The 24,028-nt window shown below is 40.9% G+C and overlaps 1 protein-coding gene across 1 annotated transcript in view; it reads right to left on the bottom strand.

Moving 5' to 3' along the window:
- The window catches only part of LOC128706316 (WD repeat-containing protein 26-like), a 168,898-nt gene that overhangs the window by 21,963 nt on the left and 122,907 nt on the right, over positions 1-24,028 (bottom strand). Inside the window, 2 exon segments of the mRNA XM_070095853.1 lie at positions 10,735-10,943; positions 11,507-11,703. Coding sequence (XP_069951954.1) covers positions 10,735-10,943; positions 11,507-11,703 — 406 coding nt within the window.

Genomic DNA, 24,028 nt, shown 5'->3' with positions numbered 1-24,028 from the left:
TAGCTCTAACAGCGATGAAAATGTCAGTGACAGTGAATTCAAGGGTTTTCAAGTGAGTGTTACCGAAAAAAGTGCCCAGGATAACGTAAATAGTGACGAAAACCCAGATGACCCACAACCTTCGACCTCTGGTGCTGTGCCGGCTTGTTCACATTCACCTTCGCCTGTACCAGGACGAAAGAGGAAACTATTTGGTCGTGTACAACACCCTGATGATAGCAGTGATAGTGATAGTGATAGTGATAGTGATTTCAAGGTCATTGAAAGCAGTTCTAGTGACAGTGAGAGTGAATATTCCCCAGTGAAGCGCCAGTATGTACGACGTAGCATGCGGTCTGGTAGTGTTTCATATGTTGTTCCAAGGGGAAGGAGAAACTCTGGGAGCACATCCCGTGGCCCAACACCACGACCTGATAGTGAAGATGATGATATTGTAACGATGGGTATGAATGGTGACAGTGAGGGAGGAGGCAGTGGTGGTGATAGTGAGGGTGGCACGGCCCATGTGGCACCATCACCGGGCCACGCTACTAGCCACGCGGCTGACTCAGCAGAACAACCAGCCTCACCCTACCCCACACTGCCACAACCTGCACCACCACAACCTGCACAGCCACAACCACAGCCACAACCACGGTACAATATCCAGACCCCACCAGCAGACCGCATCTGGGATTGGCAGGACGGTGACGAGTTTGTTCCCAGTCCCCATGACTTTGATGAAACACAAAGTGGAATAAAGCCATCTTGTCCACTTGGGAACAATGCCAGTGAACTGGACTGCTTTGAGTTATTCTTCGATGAACCCCTGATGGACATCATTGTCAGGGAAACCAACACATACTGTGAATACACCATGGCAAATACAATTCTCTCACCAAAATCACGGCTACACAAGTGGAAGGAGACAACTGTGGCAGAGATGTACCTGTTTTTTGCCACAATAATGCTTATGCCACATGTGTATAAGCACACTGTCACCACATACTGGACAACAGATCGCCTGATTTCAACTCCAGGTTTTAGTGACATTATAGGTGTCAATCGTTTCCTGATACTGTTGCGTATGTTACACTTTTCAGACAAAACCAGGCCTGACAGAAGCGACAGGTTATATAAGATAAGAAATGTGTTTATGTACCTGAAACAAAAGTGCTGCATGTATTTTTATCCCTTCAGGAAGCTTGTTATTGATGAGTCCTTGATTTTATTCAAAGGAAGACTCTCATTCAAGCAATATATACCAAGCAAGAGGAAACGCTTTGGTATAAAGCTATTTGTACTGTGTGATTGCAGAAGTGGTCTTGTTTTAGATATTATTGTGTACACTGGCAGTAATACTTTGAGAGATACCATGAAGTTATTGGGTATCTCTGGTGATGTGGTTCGAACAATGATGGAACCATATCTTGGTAAGGGGCATATGTTATTTACTGATAACTGGTACACAAGCCCCTTACTCAGTGATTTCTTGCGAGTGAACTTGACAGACGTGTGTGGCACAGTGCGTGGTAATCGCAAACATATGCCAAGGTTCGACGCTGGCACTCGCAGAGGTGAGGTGCAAGCCTTTGCTGCCAATGACATCATGGCATTTCGGTGGCATGACAAACGTGATGTCACATTGTTGACATCAGTTCACACAAACGAAATGGTACCCAGTGGCAGGGACAACAAAGAGACCAATGAACCCATTCTAAAGCCTGCAGCTGTCATGGACTACAACCTCAATATGCGCTTAGTGGACAAATGTGACATGCAGATTGGGTTTGCAGACTGTGTACGCAAGAGTTATAAGTGGTATATCAAACTTTTTTTCCATCTTGTTGATATCTCTATGCTAAATGCTTATAACATATACAAGTTGAAGACCAACAAAACACCAAAATATGGTGAATTTTGCCTGTCAGTAATCAGACAAATAATTGCAAAGTACAAAGGAGCAACTCCTGCAATAGACCAGCGCCCACAGACGTCATCTCGTTTGAGGCCTGGTGATCACTACCCCATACAACTGCCTCCTACTACTGCCAAGAAAAATGCTCAGAAGAGGTGTTATGTATGTATGCATACCACAAAACGCCCACAAACACGCAGAGACACTCGTTTTATGTGTGAGGAGTGTGAAGTGCCCCTCTGCATATACCCATGTTTCAAAGAGTTCCACAAGCTGCAGCAGTTCTAGGAACGTGGTTAGTGACTGTACATATGTATATATATTATGGAACAATAGTAATAAACATTGTTTTGTATTGTTTGTTTGTGTAAACAAAGTGTATACACAAACTAATAGTGATAAAGTTTGTTCTGTTATTGTGTTGTAAATAATGAGTGTATATTTGAACAATGCACCTTACATTGGTCTCACAGGCCACATAAGTTACCTGGAAAAGAAAAATATTGAAAAATGCAAGAAACCTTTGAATTAGAGTAAATAAAAGAATACCGGGCGGGCGGCAGTCGCCGCTGTTGCCATACGCACGTCGATTTCTGCAAACTTTGCGGCTCTATATCTCGGTAAGTACTGATGGCAAAAATTTTTTTTTAGGCTTAAAACACTAGTAAAAATATTCCTAACATTTTCATAAGAAAAAATAATTTTTTTTTTTTCGAATATTTGGCGACATAGAATGACAGTTTCAGAGAGGGCCCTGAAACAGTCAAAGGGTTAAGAAGAGGTATGATAAAGCTCATGGAGCAGGAAGTGACCTAGTAGCAACCAGTGAAGAGGCAGGGCCAGGAGCTGTGACTCAACCTCTGCACAACTAGGCAAGTACATGAACACATACACACATATGCGCACACACGTGCACACATGCAGAGGGCAAAGACCCGAGACGCCACCCCTGCAACCACAAAAGGCTAGTACACACACTCTGATATACCTCTGAAGAGTTTCGAGAGTTTATCTACTCTCTGAGCCCAACCATGCTCGTCTGGTGCTTGCCTGGTCAACCAGGCTGTTGCTGCTGGAGGCCCGTTGCCCCACATATCCATCACAGCCTGGTTGATCTGGCACCTGGTGAAGATACTTGTCCAGTTTCTTCTTGAAGGTTTCTACACTTGTTCCTGCCATGTTTCTGATATCTTCTGGTAAGATGTTGAACAGTCTGGGACCAGGGATCTTGATAGTGTTCCCTTATTGTCCCCAATGCACCCCAGCTCCTCACTGGGTTTATTTTACACTTCCTCCCACATCTCTCACTTCAGTACGTTGTTATGGCAGAGTGCAGATTTGGGACCAGGCCCTTGAGTGCTTTCCAGGTACCTATTATCATGTCTCTCACTCTCCTCCACTCCAATGAGTACATGTTTAAGACTTCCCTTTATGTAAAGGAACTTATACACACACTCTGCCAATTGCTAGGTACCTTCCCCTCTTTCATACATTTATAAATATATCTACATCTCTTACTCCATGGGGAAATGGAAAAGAATTCTTCCTCCATAAGTCAGGTGTGTTAAAAGAGGTGACTAAAATTCCAGGAGCAAGGGGCTAGTAACCCCTTCTCCTGTATACATTACTAAATTTAAAAAGAATGACTTTTGTTTTTCTTTTTAGGTCACCCTGCCTTGATGGAATATAGCCAGTTTGATGAAAAAAAAAAAAATTATTTATATCTTTCTGTCTATATCTAACTCACTCTCTCTACCTGTATCTCTTTCTCTACCTATCTCTCTCTACCTCTACCTCTTTCTCTCTACCTCCACCTTTCTCCCTCCACCTCTTTCTCTCTCTCCCTCTACCTCTCTCTCTATCTACCTCCACCTCTTTCTCTCTATACCTCCATCTCTCTCTCTCTCTACTTTTTTTTTTTTTACACAGGGTTTGACAAGGTTAGGTTAAGGATCCCTAGCTTTATTGACAAGTTCTTTCTCTCTCTACTTCTACCTCTTTTTCTCTCTACCTCTCTTTCTCTTTCTACCTCTACCTCTTTGTCTCCCTACCTCTTTCTCTCTCTCTCTCCCTACCCCCCCTCTCTCTCCCTACCCTCTCCTTCTCTCTCCCTACCTCTCTCTCTCTCTCTCTCTCCCTACCCCCCCCCTCTCTCTCTCCACATATACATCCCAGGTGCATGAGAACTTACTATTACCTACTTCTCACATCCATCCCTTATCTTAATCCACATAATTCTTGAACTGATACACTTATTCCCTCGTCTTGCCAGAATTACATAATATTACTACTACTCCTTGCTTAGCTCTGACTATTTCAAATGCACCTGACTTAATCCCATTTTGCTTCAAGCTAGGACATCTAGCTTCTTTTCAATTATAAAATTCACAATCAACTTTTCATATCTGTATTACACAAACACACATTCGAACCCACCTTCAAAATTTTCTCCTTGGTCCTTTTAGTAATTTATGCAGGAGGGGTTACTAGCCTTTTACTCCCAGCATTTTAATTCACCTTCTATGACACGCATGGCTTATGGAAGAATTCTCACCCACTTTCCCATGGATATGAAAGGAAACACTAAGAACAAGAACTAAGAGATTAAAGACAACACAGACAAGTGTGTATACACATACATATACATGCAAAACTGCATATGTAGTATGAACTAGATGTAAGCAAAAGTAGCAAAATGTACCTGTCATCCTATGTGTGTATGAGACAAAGAAAAACACCAGCAATCCTGCCATTGTTTTAAGTAATTAAAAGTTTCTGTTTTGCACTCTTGTGGCAGGATGAGAGTACTTCCCTGGGTGGTTAATGTTTATCAACCTGCTTTAGAATGATTACCACTTTTTTTTTTTTTCAACAAGTCGGCCGTCTCCCACCGAGGCAGGGTGACCCAAAAAAGAAAGAAAATCCCCCAAAAAGAAATTTTCTTCTTCTTATTCTTTTTAGTAATGTTTACAGGAAAAGGGGTTACTAGCCCATTGTTCCCGGCATTTTAGTTGACTTTTACAACACGCATGGCTTACGGAGGAAAGATTCTTATTCCACTTCCCCATGGATATAAAAGGAAAAGTAATAAGACCAAGAACTATTAAGATAAAATCAAAGAAAACTCAGATGAGTGTGTATAAATTAACGTGTACATGTATGTGTAGTGTGACCTAAGTGTAAGTAGAAGTAGCAAGACGTACCTGTAATCTTGCATATTTATGAGACAGACAAAAGACACCAGCAATCCTACCATCATGTAAAACAATTACAGGCTTTCGTTTTACACTCACTTGGCAGGACGGTAGTACCTCCCTGGGCGGTTGCTGTCTGCCAACCTACTACCTATAATGATTACCACATACTAAATATAATTATAAAATATTTACTAATATGCTTATTTGTATTAATAGTTTAAAGTACAGTATAAAAATTTTTATTTTCAATTATTTAATATACAGTGGACCCTCAGTTAATGCCTGCATCGGACAGCGCCAAAATCGGATAACGCCTAGCTTTGGCATAAAAAAAAAATTGGCTCAGAGAACACCTAAAAACTCGGTTAGGAACTTTTGCCTCGAATGTGTCTGCATGGCACCCTGAGCGGGCCTGGCCAGTCACCCCATGTACCAGCCAGTGTGCCATTGTTTATAAGCCACTAAGGGCAGTTCCACGCATACATGCAATATTTTTTTTTTTCAACAAACTGGCCGTATCCCACCAATGCGGGGTGGCCCAAAACAAAAAACGAAAATTTCTCTTTTTAAATTTAGTAATTTATACAAGAGAAGGGGTTACTAGCCCCTTGCCGCCAGCATTTTAGTCGCTTCTTACAACACGCATGGCTTACGGAGGAAGAATTCTGTTCCACTTCCCCATGGAGATAAGAGGAAATAAACAAGAACAAGAACTAGGAAGAAAATAGCAGAAAACCCAGAGGGGTGTGTGTGTATATAGTATATGCTTGTACATGTATGTGTAGTGTGACCTAAGTGTAAGTAGAAGTAGCAAGATGTACCTGAAATCTTGCATGTTTATGAGACAGAAAAAAAGGACATCAGCAATCCTACCATCATGTAAAACAATTACAGGCTTTCGTTTTACATTCACTTGGCAGGACAGTAGTACCTCCCTGGGTGGTTGCTGTTTACCAACCTACTACCTAACATGCAATATATTTTGTATTATTCCATTGTTTTTAGTGCTTTAACTACTAAATAAGCCACCATAGGCCCAAAGAAAGTTTCTAGTGCCAGCCCTGTGATAAAGAAGGAAAGAAACAATAAAATTCAAGAAAAAACTCATAGCAAAGTATCAAAGTGGAGGAGGAAGAGAGAGGGGTGAATGTGCCTTCTGCAGTGATTCAGTGATTCTACGATATGTACAATACTAAAGCAGCAGGTATCGATAAAGGCTATAGTGCCAATCAGCGTAGAAAGTTAAGCAAGTAAGCGGTAGAAAAAGACACGAAAGTAACTCTCCAATGTTGTTGTATGTGTATCGGACCGCTGAACATACGCCGGCCTGCTACGTATCTTCCACCACTCTAAACCTCTGCCAGCATCTCCTCCATCAAACTAATTAAACTAACATCTCCTCCAAGGTAAGTGTAAATATAAAAGTATAAATATAAGTGTAAATATAAAAGGACCCCAATGGAAATACCTAAGTCACTCTGGCTTTTTTGGGTTATCCTAGGTACTTTACTGATATAAGCTGGGAAGATATACTAAGCAACACAGACCCCAACTTATGCCTAGAACAGATTAACTTGGTGGCACTCGATGTATGCACAAGGCTTATTCCTCTAAGAAAAAGGAGGAGTAGATGTAAAATAGAAAGAGACAGGCGCTCCCTTTACAAGCGACGGAAAAGAATAACAGAGCGGCTAAAAGAGGTCAATATATCTGAAATGCGTAGGGAGACACTGGTCAGAGAAATAGCAAGCATCGAACTTAAGCTAAAGGAATCTTATAGGAGTCAGGAATAGCGGGAAGAACTAAAAGCCATAAATGAAATCTAAAGAAACCCAAAGTATTTCTTCTCCTATGTCAAATCAAAGTCGAGAACAACGTCCAGTATTGGGCCCCTACTTAAACAAGATGGGTCCTACACAGATGACAGCAAGGAAATAAGTGAGCTACTCAAGTCCCAATATGACTCAGTTTTTAGCAAGCCGCTAACCAGACTGAGAGTCGAAGATCAAAATGAATTTTTTATGAGAGAGCCACAGAATTTGGTTAACACAAGCCTATCCGATGTTATCCTGACGCCAAATGACTTCGAACAGGCGATAAATGACATGCCCATGCACTCTGCCCCAGGGCCAGACTCATGGAACTCTGTGTTCATCAAGAACTGCAAGAAGCCCCTATCACGAGCTTTTACCATCCTATGGAGAGGGAGCATGGACACGGGGGTCGTCCCACAGTTACTAAAAACAACAGACATAGCCCCACTCCACAAAGGGGGCAGTAAAGCAACAGCAAAGAACTACAGACCGATAGCATTAACATCCCATATCATAAAAATCTTTAAAAGGGTCCTAAGAAGCAAGATCACCACCCATCTAGAAACCCATCAGTTACACAACCCAGGGCAACATGTCTGTCTCAATTATTGGATCACTACGACAAGGTCCTAGATGCACTAGAAGACAAAAAGAATGCAGATGTAATATATACAGACTTTGCAAAAGCCTTCGATAAGTGTGACCATGGCGTAATAGCGCACAAAATGCGTGCTAAAGGAATAACAGGAAAAGTCGGTCGATGGATCTATAATTTCCTCACTAACGGAACACAGAGAGTAGTAGTCAACAGAGTAAAGTCCGAGGCAGCTACGGTGAAAAGCTCTGTTCCACAAGACACAGTACTCGCTCCCATCTTGTTCCTCATCCTCATATCTGACATAGACAAGGAAGTCAGCCACAGCACCGTGTCTTCCTTTGCAGATGACACCCGAATCTGCATGAAAGTGTCTTCCATTGCAGACACTGCAAGGCTCCAAGCGGACATCAACCAAATCTTTCAGTGGGCTGCAGAAAACAATATGAAGTTCAACGATGAGAAATTTCAATTACTCAGATATGGTAAACACGAGGAAATTAAATCTTCATCAGAGTACAAAACAAATTCTGGCCACAAAATAGAGCGAAACGCCAACGTCAAAGACCTGGGAGTGATCATGTCGGAGGATCTCACCTTCAAGGATCATAACATTGTATCAATCGGATCTGCTAGAAAAATGACAGGATGGATAATGAGAACCTTCAAAACTAGGGATGCCAAGCCCATGATGACACTCTTCAGGTCACTTGTTCTATCTAGGCTGGAATATTGCTGCACACTAACAGCACCTTTCAAGGCAGGTGAAATTGCTGACCTAGAAAATGTACAGAGAACCTTCACGGCGCGCATAACGGAGATAAAACACCTCAATTACTGGGAGCGCTTGAGGTTCCTAAACCTGTATTCCCTGGAACGCAGGCAGGAGAGATACGTGATTATATACACCTGGAAAATCCTAGAAGGACTAGTACCGAACTTGCACACGAAAATCACTCACTATGAAAGCAAAAGACTTGGCAGACGATGCAACATCCCCCCAATGAAAAGCAGGGGTGTCACTAGCACGTTAAGAGACCATACAATAAGTGTCAGGGGCCTGAGACTGTTCAACTGCCTCCCAGCATACATAAGGGGGATTACCAACAGACCCCTGGCAGTCTTCAAGCTGGCACTGGACAAGCACCTAAAGTCGGTTCCTGACCAGCCGGGCTGTGGCTCGTACGTTGGTTTGCGTGGAGCCAGCAGTAACAGCCTAGTTGATCAGGCTCTGATCCACCAGGAGGCCTGGTCACGGACCGGGCCGCGGAACGGTTGACCCCCGGAACTCTCTCCAGGTAAACTCCAGGTATGATAATCTATGTACGTAAGTGTATCTGTGTATACCTGAATAAACTTTTTTATAAATTAAAATGTAAATATTTCTTATTTATAAATTACATTCATATATTGATTGTGGATAGTGGTGGTGGCAGAAGCTTGTATGGCTTCTCTCAGTGGCCATTATAAACCCAACAACAACACTTCCATCACTTATCCTCACATACATTTGACATTTTATTTATTCTAGAGTAAATATCATGTTTCTATGTTATTAATATTGTTTATTATGTCATATTAGATGAATTATGATAGATAAATAAGCTGTAGAGTTGACATTAGCATCATATTGAAGTACTACTATTTTGTCAAGCCTCCTGACAGCAGGAATGGATTAATTGGATTTCCATTATTTTTTTTTTTTCAACAAGTTGGCTGTCTCCCGCCGAGGCAGGGTGACCCAAAAACGAAAGAAAATCCCCAAAAAGAAAATACTTTCAGCATCATTCAACACTTTCACCTCACTCACACATAATCACTGTTTTTGCAGAGGTGCTCAGAATACAACAGTTTAGAAGCATATACGTATAAAGATACACAAACATATCCCTCCAAACTGCCAATATTATTTCTTATGGGGAAAATTAATTTGGTTAAAGGCTAAATCGGTTAAAGCCTAGCTCTCTGGAACGGATTAAAGGCGTTAGCCAAGGGTCCACTGTATTGTACTTCTTTATTACTGTACTTCTTAAATTAAAAAAAAAATAGATGTATTCATAAATATATATTTGTTATCATTGCATTTATTTCAAATGTAGTTCAAATAGCAAATGAACTGCAGTGTCTACTTGGAATCCATCATCATATGCATATTAGAGGTTTTGTGGTATGGCAATGCATTCTTGTGAGCAGAAAAAAAAAAAAAAAAAAAAAATACCTCAATGGACATCATCTACCAATCATTCACCAGAAGTGAAATTATTATCTCTACAATTTATACCTTTAGAGTTTTAAGAAAATCATCTATGACAGGCCTGCTAGTTAAATGCAGGAACTGTTAGGCCCAACAAACTTCAACATAAAGTTTAGCTCCATTACTTGATGATACAGTAATGTTTAGAGCTAAAATCTCTACCATACCTGACAAGCAAGAAAAGTACTTAACTGATGATGATTGCAAAAATGAGCTGTTAATATGGAGACAGTACCCAGGGTAATAGAAAATGAGCACACAAAAAGCTAAAGGGCTTAAGGAGTTCTTCAATCAAGGATTTAGGATGTAATGACAGATTGGTTGTATTCCTAGTGATTCATCAGATTCTTTTTTTGCAAAGTCCTATACACATGTGTGCTTATATGAAGATTCTACGATTGGATTCATTTTGAGAATAGAGGTTTCCATAAAGTGAACTGTTTGGCCCAAAACCAGGCTCACAACACTGAGTATAGTTAAAAAATGGGTGCCAAACTAGAGACATTTGACAGTGCATTATTGCATATGAATGAAGAGAGTTCATGTCTAATGACAGATACAGATATGTAAAAATCAATGGCAAACGAAGGCAATGGATGACTTCAGGTTTATTGTGTGTAGAAAAAATTAACAAGATTAAAATACGTTTCTTACCTATGTTCAGGGAGATCATGTTAAAGAAAAAGGCATTATAAGTAGCACAGGTGCTTCAATCTACATAGGACAAAAAGGTAAGACAATGGCTGTTTACAAACACAAGGACTGTAAGGTAATGAAAGAAACTATACAGCAAGTGACAGAGCCTAGTTTGAGCTGCTGGGAGGCAGATAAAAACTGATGCTTGTGTAGAGCCATGGAAGATGTGTGGAGTGAGAATATACAGATAAAAAAAACTGATGGAAGAAGAGTATAAGAATGAGACAATAATTTTTTTTATTTAATAATGCAATGGAGACAAATATCAAGGAAGGACTTACCTTCACTTCCTGATGCTACGAAGTCTTGATTATCTCCTCCAAAGCATGAATGTATCGTGTAGTGACCTTGGGTAAGACCTCTAAATTTGCGGACTAAAGTTCTATTGCGTAGGTCCCACAAGTGAACTCCCTGATTAGCCACATTAAGCAAAGCATAGTTGCCAGTATTATCAAGAGTGAAGGACATTATGCTGTGGTCTTCCTGAATGCTGCAAAATAAAGTTGATAGTGGCAACTTTTGTAGTACTGTATCAATATACATGGTGGAAACACTTATATCACTCATTGTACATTACATAAATGACAGAATGTGAATACTATATAAAATTATTACTGTAATACCTAGCTGTAGCAGAACTAGGTTTGTAATGTCCCAATTCAGAGTTTAATTTCTTACACAATTTATAAAAGTTTCCTCTTGGATACCGTTCTGTCATTCCATCATAATTTGTAAAGAGATAGTTTTAGCATCCTTTTGTCACTGCTTTCAGTTATGATATTGTATGTGGTTCTGTTATACTCCATGTGGTTATTGTGTCTCCTCTTTCATGATACTCTATATGGTTATAAGAATCCTCTATTCCTGCTATCACCCAGCCCATGAAATTTCACCAAACCACCAATCAACTCCTTAATTTAGGACTGCATAAGTACAAATACACACAATGTTTTACCGATTCTTGAACATCGAGGACCCATAATACCTACTCTTGAAACTAAGTTAAATCAATTTTACTTAAAAAATATACTGGAAAAGCTTATTATTACTTACATATTATGGTCTTGCACCTCATCAAAGTGGTACCCTCTGATGCGATGATGTGTATCGGAAGCAAGAACTGTCTTTCCGTCATTTTGTATAGCGAGGCACTGGACTCTAACCCCTTCCCAGGAATCAAGGATGTGACCTTCTAAATCACACTGGTAAAACTGTCCTCTCATACCACCACAAACAAATTTCCGTGAATCCTGCAAGAGATTTTTCTTATATTAATTACAACATAGTTTGTCAGTGAAAATGTGTACTTCCCTTGACTTAAAAGGTGATATGAAAAAGACCTGGAAAACCTTATCCGAAATTATAAGAACTAGAAAGATATCCAAAAACAGAACAACCAAACTAACAAAACCAGATGATCCTCTACTCCCACCGACTGAAACAGAAAACAGACTCTGAGTTTTCTTTTCCACCATAGGAAAAAACCTAGTGAGCACAATCCCAAGCTCACACACCCCACCAAAAGACTACCTCACTGGCACCTACCCAAATACACTATTCCTAGCTCTGACCAACCCAACAGAAGTCTCACTCATCATCAACACACTTAAAAATAAGGCAGGAGATTTAAATAACTTACCACCTTTTATGTACAAAAAAGCTTCTCAAGTACTGTCACCAATTATTGCAACGCTCTTTAACAAATTCATCGAATCCTCCACCTTCCTGGCAATTCTCATAATAGTAGGGGTCACCCCGATCCACAAAGGAGGAGATCAAGCAGACCTGAATAACTACAGGCCAATACCTAACTTACCCCTTCTCTCTAAAATCTCTGAAAAATTAATTCATCTCCCACAACATACTCAACCCCTCTCAGCTTGGATTCAGGCCTAATAAAAACACAAATGATGCTATTATACACATGCTAGAACTAATATACACCACTCTCAAGAAAAAAAAGAAGTCCCACTGGGAATCTTCAATGATTTATGTTAAGCTTTCGATACAGTTGACCATGATTTGTTGCACATGAAATTAACAAACTATGGTATAAGAGGGCACTCCCTCAACTACCTAAAGTCATACCTTAGCAACAGAAGCCAATATATGTACACAAATGGAGCTAACTCTTCCACACAACCAATTACAGTCGGGGTCCCACAGGGAAGTGTTCTTGGCCCACTTCTCTTTCTCATTTACATCAATGACCTACCAAATGCATCTCAGCTACTCAAACCCATGTTATTTGCAGATGATGCTACATATGTCTTCTCTCACCGAAGCCCAGTCATACTAGCCAACACTAAGTGCTGAATTACAGAAAGTATCTACCTGAATGATGACTAACAAGCTTACTCTCAATATTGACAAAAGCTATTTCATTCAGTTTGGAAACAGAGCTGCAAGTGTTCCACTTAACAATGATAAATGGATCACCTGTTACAAGACTCACAGAGGGAAAATTCTTAGGAATCCACCTTGACAGTAGCCTCAAATTTCAGACACATACAGTGGTACCCTGAGTTTCAGCCATAATTTGTTCCAGAAAGTTGTTTGAGTGCCGTTACCGAACGAATTTGTTCCCATAAGGAATAATGTAAATTATAGTCCATTTCAGAAACCCAAAAATACACTTACAAAAGCATTTACAATAATACACTTATATAAGTGTTAGAGTTGGGAGGTGGCTGAATCTCGGGGTACCACTGTACAACAACAAATTTCCAAGAAAGTCTCTAAGACCATAGGCATACTATCAAAGATACGGTACTATGTTCCACAACCACGTCTTCTTGCCCTGTATTACTCACTCATTTACCCCTATCTCACCTATGGAATTTGTGCATGGGGCTCAACAACAATAAATCATCTCAGACCACTAATAACCCAGCAAAAGGCTGCTGTCAGAATGATAAATTCCCACTCCAGACAGCATACTCCACTAATATTCAAAAGTTTAAACTTACTCACCATAAAGAACATCCATACTTATTATTGTGCCTACTAATACATAGAATATAAACCCTCTGTTCAAACTTATCCTTACCAACCTTAACAGGACACATGACCATAACACAAGACACAGATCACCCTTTGATGTTCCCTGTGTCCATCTCACACTATGTAAAAGTTCTATGCACATAAAGGGCCCAAAAATTTGGAATTCATTATGAGTGAATACCAAAGGAACCCTGTCTGTACATCAATTCAAGACTACTCTTAAAAACCACCTACTCACCCAATGCTCAGTTTGGTATTCGATATCCAGACCAGAGCTTTGGTGAGATGGGTAAGGAAGAAGGATGGGTAAGGATAGAAATTTTGGAAAAGGGTGGGAGGGGGGAGAGAGGTAGGATATAAAAGGTAAGTGGCCCAACCACTTTGGTGTAATTTAAAAAGTGTACGTGAAATGATAAGATATTCTTTAAGAGGTATAAGACTAACCCATGAGAGTCACATAGATATAACAGAATATAAGTACATGACTCTGAATTGGTAGTAATTATACAAGTTGCAATTGTTTTTTTTTTTTTTTTTTTTTTTTTGGTGATTGCACAACGGATATTTATGCGACAATGAAGGCAATAATTTTCTGGCCAGTTTATAGAATTCCGTGACAATGGCTTCTTACAGGTGGTGTCCAGCCATAGTAAATAGCATAATTTTTACATTAGGTTGTTATACAAGATGTCTCCCTAATTGGGGGCGATGATGTACTCAGTATACATAGAAGGGTTCTGGTGTTACCCAATCTTCTTCATCAGGGAGGTTGCTCAATATCATGGGTCGAGGGTAATCATCTTTATGTATAAAACGACGGACCCTCTGTGGGAGAGTCATTTTTTGAGTCCAGTGAGGAGGAGTATTGATGCTATAATCCGTGGTATTTACCACTTGTATAGGATGTTCTCTATCTAGCATGTATAGTTCTTGCATTGTATAGAGTTGTTTCTTTTTTAGGGTGTCAAGGCGTACATTTATGGCAGTAATATCTTGTTGTATGTGTAAATCTGCCATTTTTAGTCTGTCTCTCCTCCTGGTATCGGTAATGAAGCGAAGAGCTCTATTCTGGACCCTTTGTAACCGTAGCATATTTGTCTTTGTTGTTAATGACATTGGGACACAAGGGTATTCGAGTATAGGCCTTATTAACATTTTATACAGATGTTTTTTGACATGTTGAGGGGCTTGATTGAATCGAAAGAGACTGCTAAGACCGGCTTTGGCTATGTTGATCTTTTTAGTTACATGAGATGTTGAGTGGAGCAGCCTGTCTATTTCGTATCCCAAAATCTTGTTAGGGTTTCTAATGGCTACAGGTGTACCTCTGATGGAGATACCTCCTTTATCTTCAATTGTTGATGCAAAACATCCTATCGTGCTAACAAGGACCTTCTCAGGATTCGTCGTAATTCTCCACTTCTTTTCCCAATTAGATGTTCGACGAAGTTCAATATTCATTTTTTCTATGACTCTCTCATATTTGTATTTTCCTGTCACCGGAGTTGATGAGACGACATGAATAACATCATCTGCAAACTGTGTCACAATCGTATCACTAAACTCTGGTTGAGGAAGGTCATTCACATAGATGTTGAACAGAAGTGGACTGAGACAAGAACCTTGTGGGACACCAGCCGTCGGTATAAAAGGCTCTGTCGACCTGCCATGAAAGGTGGGAATGATTTTTCTTTGAGTTAAGAAATTATATATTACTCTGAGGGAAGTCCAGTTATGGTCTGGTAGGTCAATGAGTTTGTATATAAGGCCATCATGCCATAAGCTATCAAAAGCTTTATGAACATCTCTGGTGGCAATTAAGGCAAGATTCCCCTGATGTTTTAGACTTGCTACAGTATCGAAAATAACATTTATTGCATGATTGATACCTCTATGTGTTCTAAAGCCAAATTGTTTTTCAGTAAAAAAGTGATTAAACTCCATATAGTAGTTCAATCTGTTGGAAATGACCTTCTCAAGAACTTTTCCAGTGACTTCAAGTAAAGATATAGGTCTATAGTTCCCAGGTTGGTGAATGTCTTTATTGGGCTTACCTAGAAAGATCATCCTAGCAGTCTTAAAAACAACTGGAAAATGTCCTGAGGCCAAGATGGCATTAAAGATATTTACCAAAGACTGTTTACAATTTCTGGGGAGGAACTTTATTTGTTTCATTGTTATTCCAGAGAGGCCAGGGGCTCTATTGCGCATTCTTCCAATAACCTGACTCATCTCTAGTAATGTAATAGGTCTAGTAAGCGGGTGGGTATCTTCAAGAGTTGAAGTATCGATGGAAGGTAGTGGTTGTAGATCATTCAAGTTCTCATCTTTCCATTCATTTACCAACTGATAATGATTATTGTTAAATTGACGACTGTTATTGTGGGAGAGAATTTTCTCCCATACATCACCCATCAAATTAGCCTGGTCCTGTGGATCGTCAAGTTTAATTTCAACATCTTCATCATCCTCATCAGTGAAGGTATGAACTAGGTAGTTAGGAGCCTTGTGCTTTGCCCCTAAAAGTTGTTGGATCTTACTCCAAAATTTTGCTGGTTCACGTTTGTACTGATTAGCTTGAAGAACTAGCAATTTCCATAAGTCCCGTTTGTGATGACTAATCATGTTAATTAATTCTTGCCTTAATCGGTGCAGTGTAGCTGCTGGTGGTTGTCGCATTTGAAGATGCCTTCGACATTCTGCTTGATAATTTCTTAAACTGTCTCTAATTTCCCTAGTAGGTTTATATTGTTGGTAAATCTTTGTGGAAGCTAATTGACAAGTTGCATTAGTAGCTTCAATTATTCGATTATGCAGGGACCTGATTGCATCATCAATTGCAGTGGAAGGTAGATTTTCCAATGACACAATTTCATCGTCACCCAGAAATGCCCTGAAGGGGTCAAATCCTAGGGTGTTAAGATTGGGTTTAGGAGGTACAGGTATTCTAAATGGAGAAGTTTGTAGTTGTATTATAACAGGGATATGGTCAGATCCTACGTTTCCACCAGGAGATATACGAGAGTGGAAGATGTCACAGTCTCTGTTTGTCAGTACTATATCTGGTGTCCCTGGATGAGGTCCAATGTACGATTTAAAGAATGGGCCTTGAAATGACAAGTTTCTAGCTGTCATGATATTAAAGAGTTGTTTTCCTTTTAAGTCACCCAGTGGAATACCAGCTCCACAGTTGAAGAGGGTAGGGTGATGAGCATTAAAATCTCCCGCTAGAATTGTTGGAATATTTCTGCTTAATATCCTATGTAGAGGAATTGACTCTATATATTGTTGTCTCGGGGGAAAATATCCAGTTCCTATCACTAGTTGTCCATGAGACGTTGTCATTTCTATTGCAAGAATGTTATCTTCATCAACATGAATATTTTTAAATGTATAGCCTAATTTAACTAAGATGGCTACACGACTAAAGGGTCCTCTCGATTTCTCCACAGTACAGTAACCACGTAATTTAATATGTTGATCAACTCTTGCAGCTGTCTCATTCAAAAGTATAACATTGGGATTGTAATTATGTAGTTCAACCTCAAGAAGGTAATGGTTATTAAAGAAATGTTGAACATTAAGTTGGAAAATTGTAATCCCCATTATTTCTTGCACTTCGCTTGTGTACTGCGGTCTGAACGCCTGCAAGTAGTGTCATGTGTGGTATCCACACTATTCCTGCTGGACTCGTCAAGGGGAGGAGGGAACTTTTGCGTAGGTGCTTGTGTGTTAAAAATGCCATCATCTTCACTAGAGGTAGTAATATTAACAGATTCATTAGAATCGTTAGAGTCATCATCAGAAAACAGAGGTATGATATTCCCAGTTACAGGAAGCAGAGGCTCATGAGAGTTAATGGGAGACTGAGGAGGCTCCAAGGGAAAATTAGGTAGGCAAGGTGAGTTATCCTGGGAAAGTTCCTGTTCAACAGGATCAGCTTCAATAGCGGGAGAGTAGGCACCAATTTCTGGGGCATTGTTATGGTCAGGTGTTGACTTATCGGGTTGAGGGGAGTTGACAACCTGGGTATGCGAGGTGAGCGATCCCTGGGCCAGGGATGACTTAGGCTTATTTTTAGATGTAGAGTAGGGTACATACATCTTGTTATGAGAAGGCTGGGTCATAATAGCCTTCACATTTTCTGGGATAATGATGGGAGTGATCCCATTAGCCATTAACAGATCATTTAAAACCTGAGAGCAGAGTTGAATGTCACCACCTGCTATGTCTTTGGCCATCATATACATTAGTTGTGCTCTCGTCATATCCCCGGCTGTGGATACCTGAGACATAGATGAGACTGAACCTTGTTGTTGCGTTTGTGTATGTTGTAGGCGAGGGTTAGATTGGGGCGCTCCAAGAGGGGCAGAATTCCAAACATTGGAACCATTGGTAGAGACCTGAGGAGTCCCACTTGATCCAGGCAGAGCTGGGAAGGAAGTTTGGGACATCGTTGGTGGTGCCTGGGGAGTGGTCTTCTTTGAAGTGGACAGTTTCTTGGCTTCAATAATTTTCTGCATTTCCTTTTTCCTTTCAGCAGAAACAGCATGATGTTTTCCATTGCAGAGGACACATTTGGGTGTATTTTTATTATTACAATCTCGATAAGAATGTTGGCCAGAGCAAATGCTACAAATTTGCCCTTGAGTACTGCATTTGTTGGTGTTATGACCAAAGGCATAACATTTAAAACATTGTGTCACACTGACAAATCGTTCAAGAGAGATTTGGTCAGGTGTACATCTGGTGCCAAAACATTTGAAGCCATTTTGACACACAAGTTTGGCCTCCTCAGGTGTCTCAAGTATTAATTTTAAGGTTACCTTGTTGTTAGGATTAGAGAATTTATGTGCTTCTACAGCCCTAAATTCAGAATTCTCTGTATTAATGTCCTCAACAATTTCATTCACAGTGCTATGTTTCATAAAACTGTTGATTCTGGCCACAAACACAGTCCTCTGAGCTTGATAGCTCTCAGGTGCAACTGGGGTAACACCAGAAGTCTTCAGTTTGTCAAGGACATCATGCTTCAGCAGTTGAAGTAACTCTTCTTCCGAAGAGAGGAGAAGTACTGCTCCAGCGTGGGTTTGAAAAACATCCACTGGAGCAACAGTTGAGTTCTAGCAAATACATGTTAGAATTTCTTTCATGGACATTTGATTTCCATCAATACGTAATCTTACACGTATCCTCGCCATGATGTCTAGGAAGGAACATCTGGCAGAGGAGTTCTTAACAAAAAAGGATCTTTCCTTAATGTTAATCTGACATCCTATTTCAGCTGACTTATGAAGGTCAGCCCCTAAGATAGCCTACCCTCGAGTAGTGAGGGGAAAGGGCCCAAGGCAAAGATCGGCCGGATTTTAAAAAACCACATGGGCTACCGGATGGTCAATATGCCTTGTGTTAACTCGCCAAAGCGAAGTTGCCGAAAAAGAAGAAGATAAGAAAGTCAGAAGGATAGCAATGTATGTAGTATGTTAAGTGTGTGGGCCAGTGTTGATGTTTGGGTGAGGGGAGGATGGGGAAGGATGGGGGGATGGGGATGAGAAGGGTGAGCAAGCAAGCAAGTCACCGCCTTACCCTCTTGATGGGATGGGGCTCGAAGTGACTGCAAGCAAGTTTCCTCTCAGCTCTGGTGAAGAACTACTCAGGATAACCCAAGAAAAATCTTGAGCAACAGTGTTCAGAGTTGCTCAGCTGAAAAGCAGGAACGACGACGTCTTCTTTCCACGGTGGCTGGGCTGCTTCTTTCATTTCAGTACTTAACTTTACCTACAAAGCTACCAAATCACTCTCTACTGCCTCAAAATATGATTGCTCACTGTGTTACTCCCCTAGTAAATGCTCAAAGTACAATAAATTCTCATATTTTAACCTAATGCAAATGTTGAAGGACATATTTAACAGATGTATAACCTATTGCATAATTAGCGCAACCTGATCAAACTATGTTTTATACATCTAGTGTTAAGTAATCAGTAATTTATTAAGTTTAAATTGCCCATAATGCCAAGGCATGATAGTGGCTCTCTTTGCACTACAAATTATTGTAAACCCTCACTGTAAACTACCTATGTAAATAAACTTCCTACAATATGTCAACCACATTGTAAACCTGCAAGGAAATAAATCATTTGAATCTGAAGTAAATGTTGAATGTTTACTAATACACTAAAATATAAATGTCTGGCTTTTACTGTCATATTTCCTTAGTCTTCTCAGTGACTACCAATTTTCAGTTCTATCAAAACAAACTAGTCTTGAAGCATTATTGCATTTACAGGTGGCAATGTATTTTATAAGTTGCTCAATTTTGTTAACTGATGTTAACTTAACCAAATTAAACATGTGTACTGACAGTGGCATATATAAGGTAAAAACTAACCTCAGTGTTTGCTGATCTTCACCCTGTGCTCTAATAATTCTTTTTTTTTCCTAGTTATGACTGTCAAATGTATTTATCTTGGGTACTGGTGTAATGGGTACTTATTTATCTGGTAATTTTGCCATGGAACGTGAATTTTTTAATGCAGTTGATCATCGTTTACCTGGTACTTTCAGGGGGCCCCAATGTGTATTGAATTTTCAATGACACTGGAAGGTCATATATTTTTTAATTGTCCCAATGATATACACATTACCTTTTCTGCTTGGTGTGAATAATAAGTGGAGAAACTGTTGTATAGTGTGTGTAGAAGGTAAGCTTGGGATGTGAGGGGTAAGTGATAATGGGGGGGGGGGCCTTGACTGAACATTGTATAGAACAAGATTAGGTAATAGATAATGACAACAGTTTGTTGGATTATGTAATGGTGGATAAAAGGTTGATGGGTAGACTTCTGGATATATCATATTATTATCTAGTTGTAGTTACAATGAGTAAGGGGTAGATGTGGTTCAATGGGTAGACTTCTGGATATATCGTATTATTATTTAGTTACAGTAAGTAAGGGGTAGATGGGGTTCAAGGAGAATGGCATCAGTCAGTAAGAGAGCGGTGAAAGTTTATAAACTAAAGGAGGAAGTTGCTTGGGTAAAATTCAAACAACTGTTAGGAAAAAGATGAGCTAGTGAGAGTACAGGTAAATGATTTAGGTAATGGAAGATTGTATAGCTATCAGATTGGAAGGATGAAAAAAGATGAGCTAGTGAAAATACAGGTAAATGATTTAGGTAATGGAAGATTGTATAGCTATTAGATTGGAAGGAGGGAATAAGGAGAAAGTGAATGTGTTCAGATATTTGGGAGCAGACTTGTTGGCAGAGGGAAGGGAAAACAGTGGGTAGTACAATGAGGAATGAGTGGAGACAAAGAATGTATCCATGGAGACAAATAGGTGGATATAGTCGGACTTGAGTCCTGGAAATGGGAAGTACAATGCCTGCACTTTAAAGGAGGGGTTTGGGATATTGGCAGTTTGGAGGGATATGTTGTGTATCTTTATATGTATATGCTTCTAAACTGTTGTATTCTGAGCACCTCTGCAAAAGCAGTGATAATGTGTGCGTGTGGTGAAAGTGTTGAATGATGATGAAAGTATTTTCTTTTTGGGGATTTTCTTTCTTTTTTTTGGGTCACCCTGCCTCGGTGGGAGACGACCGACTTGTTGAAAAAAAAAAAAAAAAAATGACAGTATGGTGACACTAGCAGTCTTATATGGGTGTGAAGCATGGGTTGTGAAGGTTGTAGTGAGGAAGCTGAAGGCAGTATAGATGTTGTGTGTAAGGGCAATGTGTGGTGTAAATATTATGCAGATAATGCCTCACTTGGAGATTAGGATGAGGTGTGGAGTTTTACTAAGTATTATCCAGAGGGCTGAGGAGGGGTTGTTGAGATGGGGTGTATAAATCTATAGTGGAGGGAAAGCAAGGTTAAGGTCACCCCAGGAGAGGTTAGAGGTAGGGAATAAAGGAGGTTTTGTGTGAAAGGGGCTTGGACATCCAGCAGGCATATGCAAGTGTGTTTGATAGGAGTGGAGGCAAATGATTTTTTGGGACTTGATGAGCTATTGGAGTGTGAGCAAGGTAACATTTTGTGAAGGCACTCAGGGAAACCTGGTTAGCCAGACTTGAGTCCTGGAGGTGGGAAGTACAGTATCTACACTCTAAATGAGGGGTGGATGTATTTGCAGTTTTTAACTATTAGTGTCCCTCTGGAAAAGGACTGTTTCAAAGGTGCTTTGAAGTGACCTCAGACACTGAATTGACCTTAAGAGTGTTCTGGACAAATCACTTTAATATCCTCAATTGCATAAGCCTTATAGATAAGGCTTGACAGGGAGTGACTTCCAGGACGATGAACTCTGCTTGAAGAAAATTGTGGCCAGAATGTGTCCCCAAGAAGGATTTTGAAAGATTTGATGTTGACCCTGATGACCCTATGCCTACTGTGGAATATATTGTGTCTTTGGGGAGGTCCATGGGGTTGAATGTGAGAGGCCAGGATGTGGAAGAGTTGGTGGATGACCACAGGGAAGAGCTAACCACTGTTAGCGCTGGTTTACTGATGAAGATACCAGGTCTTACTTGTAGGTTACTCGCAAGGGTAGGTCTTACTTGTAGGTTACTCACAAGGGTAGGTCTTACTTGTAGGTTACTCGCAAGGGTAGCATGGAAGGTTGAAGAAACACAGCCATGGACTAGTCTGGGGTTTATTTAGAAAAAACCGAGGTTCACTGCGGGCAGAGTAAGCAGTTCCCGAAAGCCAGGCCTCTGCAGGGGAGGATGTTGATTCTAGGAGGGAGGCCGCCAGAAGGAGGCCATGTAGACATCTCGTCCCACTGACCAGGGAAGGCCTAGAGAAGGCAGCACCGTAGTGCCGTGAGATAGTAACTCAACTGGCAGACAGCAAAGGCTGTCTATGCAGACAGTACAAGCCGTCTACATTTGCTAGACCACGCACCATGTCGTCTGGCTGGCTGCGGCTTCAGCACGCAGAGGAGATCAAAACGTTTACTGCACAAAACGCACATTGCAAGGTATACTTAGTGGGGCTGCAAACACTAATGCAAGAAAATTTACTGTAGATCATTCACTGGGGAAAATCAAGAAAATAATGATAAAAATGAAAATAAAGCAAGGAATAACACTGGGATAACAAAAAAAAAAAAAAAAAAATTGCACTAGCTGGAGGATGTGTGGAGTAGGGTGGCTTGAGGCACAATGTGCAGGCTACTTTAGAGTCAGACTAGCCTGGCCTGGGGGCTAAGCCAGCCGGGTTCCCACGTGGTCATGCCCGGTAGGACTTCTTGAAGAAAATAGTAGAACCACAACACACGCAGATGACGAGCTGGATACAGGAGTGCAGAACTTAGCAGAGAGTGTAGGAGAGGAGGCAAGTATGAGCTGGCGTTGCTTGGAGCCATATGGTAGGCTCGCATGGACTCACATGGACTTACATGGGGCCAACACAAAATGACCTCACCTTGACTTCTTGGAGCTTGACGGGTGTAGGGATGCTGTAAAAGGCTGCAGAGAAATGCTGAGGTGCTGTAGAGCAGATGAGGTGAGACTGCTGAGGCTGAAGATGACACCACGACGCCTGTGTCCAGATTTTGCAGGAAAATCAAGGACAAGGGCCTGCCTCAGTCACCCACGAGGAGCTGTGGGTAGCTGCTAACTTAGGAAGCTGGTAGATGCATTGTATGAGCATGGATGATCTCCCTCCACCTTGATAACAAAGGCTCACTCTGCCGCCGGAAACTGCTGTCACCACCGCTATTGCTGGTTTACTGATGAAGATGCCAGGTGTTACTTGTAGGTTACTCACAAGAGTAGCATGAAAGGTTGAAGGAACATGGCCATGGACTAGTTCAGGGTTTATTTAGAAGAAACCGAGATTCACAGCGGGCAATGAGGGGAAGCCGAAAGCCAGGCCGCTGCGGGGGAGGATGTTGATCCTAGGAGGGAGGCCGCCAGAATGAGGCCAAGTGTGCATTGCGTCCCACTGACCTAGGTGGACCTAGGGAGGGCAGCACTGTAGTGCCATGAGATATGAACTCAACTGGCAGACAGCAAAGGCTGTCTATGCAGATAGTACAGGCTGTCTACACCACTGAAGAGCTGCAAGACCTTCAACTGGAACAGCAACAGACCACAGCTGAGGAAATTGCTTCAGAGGAGGAAGAGAGAGGGAAAAGAATGTGCCCTCTACAGTGATTAAGGACATGTGTGCAAAGTGGAGTTAGTTGCAAAGTTTTGTGGAGAAATATCACCCTAACAAAGCTGTTGCATGCTGTCTGCAACATGTTGAATGACAATGCCTTGTCCCATTTTAGGCAAGTCTTAAAGAGACTCCAGAAACAGACCTCTCTGGACAGATTTTCTGTGTGACAGGGGTACAGTGACTCTCAAACTGGCCCTAGTGCCAGTAAAAGACGAAGAAGGAAAGTCACCCCGGATAGGGCCTCGATACCTTAAGTCCTAATGGAATGGGATTCCCCTTCCAAACAATAACCTCTCCTTCTCCCTCTCCCCTCCTTGCCGTCTTCCATAAGCCAACAAGAGTCTTCAAGAAAGGTAAAAGTGATGTTAAATGGTCATTTATCCATTTTATTAGTCATTTAT

The sequence above is a fragment of the Cherax quadricarinatus genome, chromosome 51 (assembly GCF_038502225.1).
Source record: "Cherax quadricarinatus isolate ZL_2023a chromosome 51, ASM3850222v1, whole genome shotgun sequence".
In the NCBI taxonomy this organism is placed as follows: domain Eukaryota; kingdom Metazoa; phylum Arthropoda; class Malacostraca; order Decapoda; family Parastacidae; genus Cherax; species Cherax quadricarinatus.
This window is presented reverse-complemented; position numbering and strand designations above follow the sequence as displayed.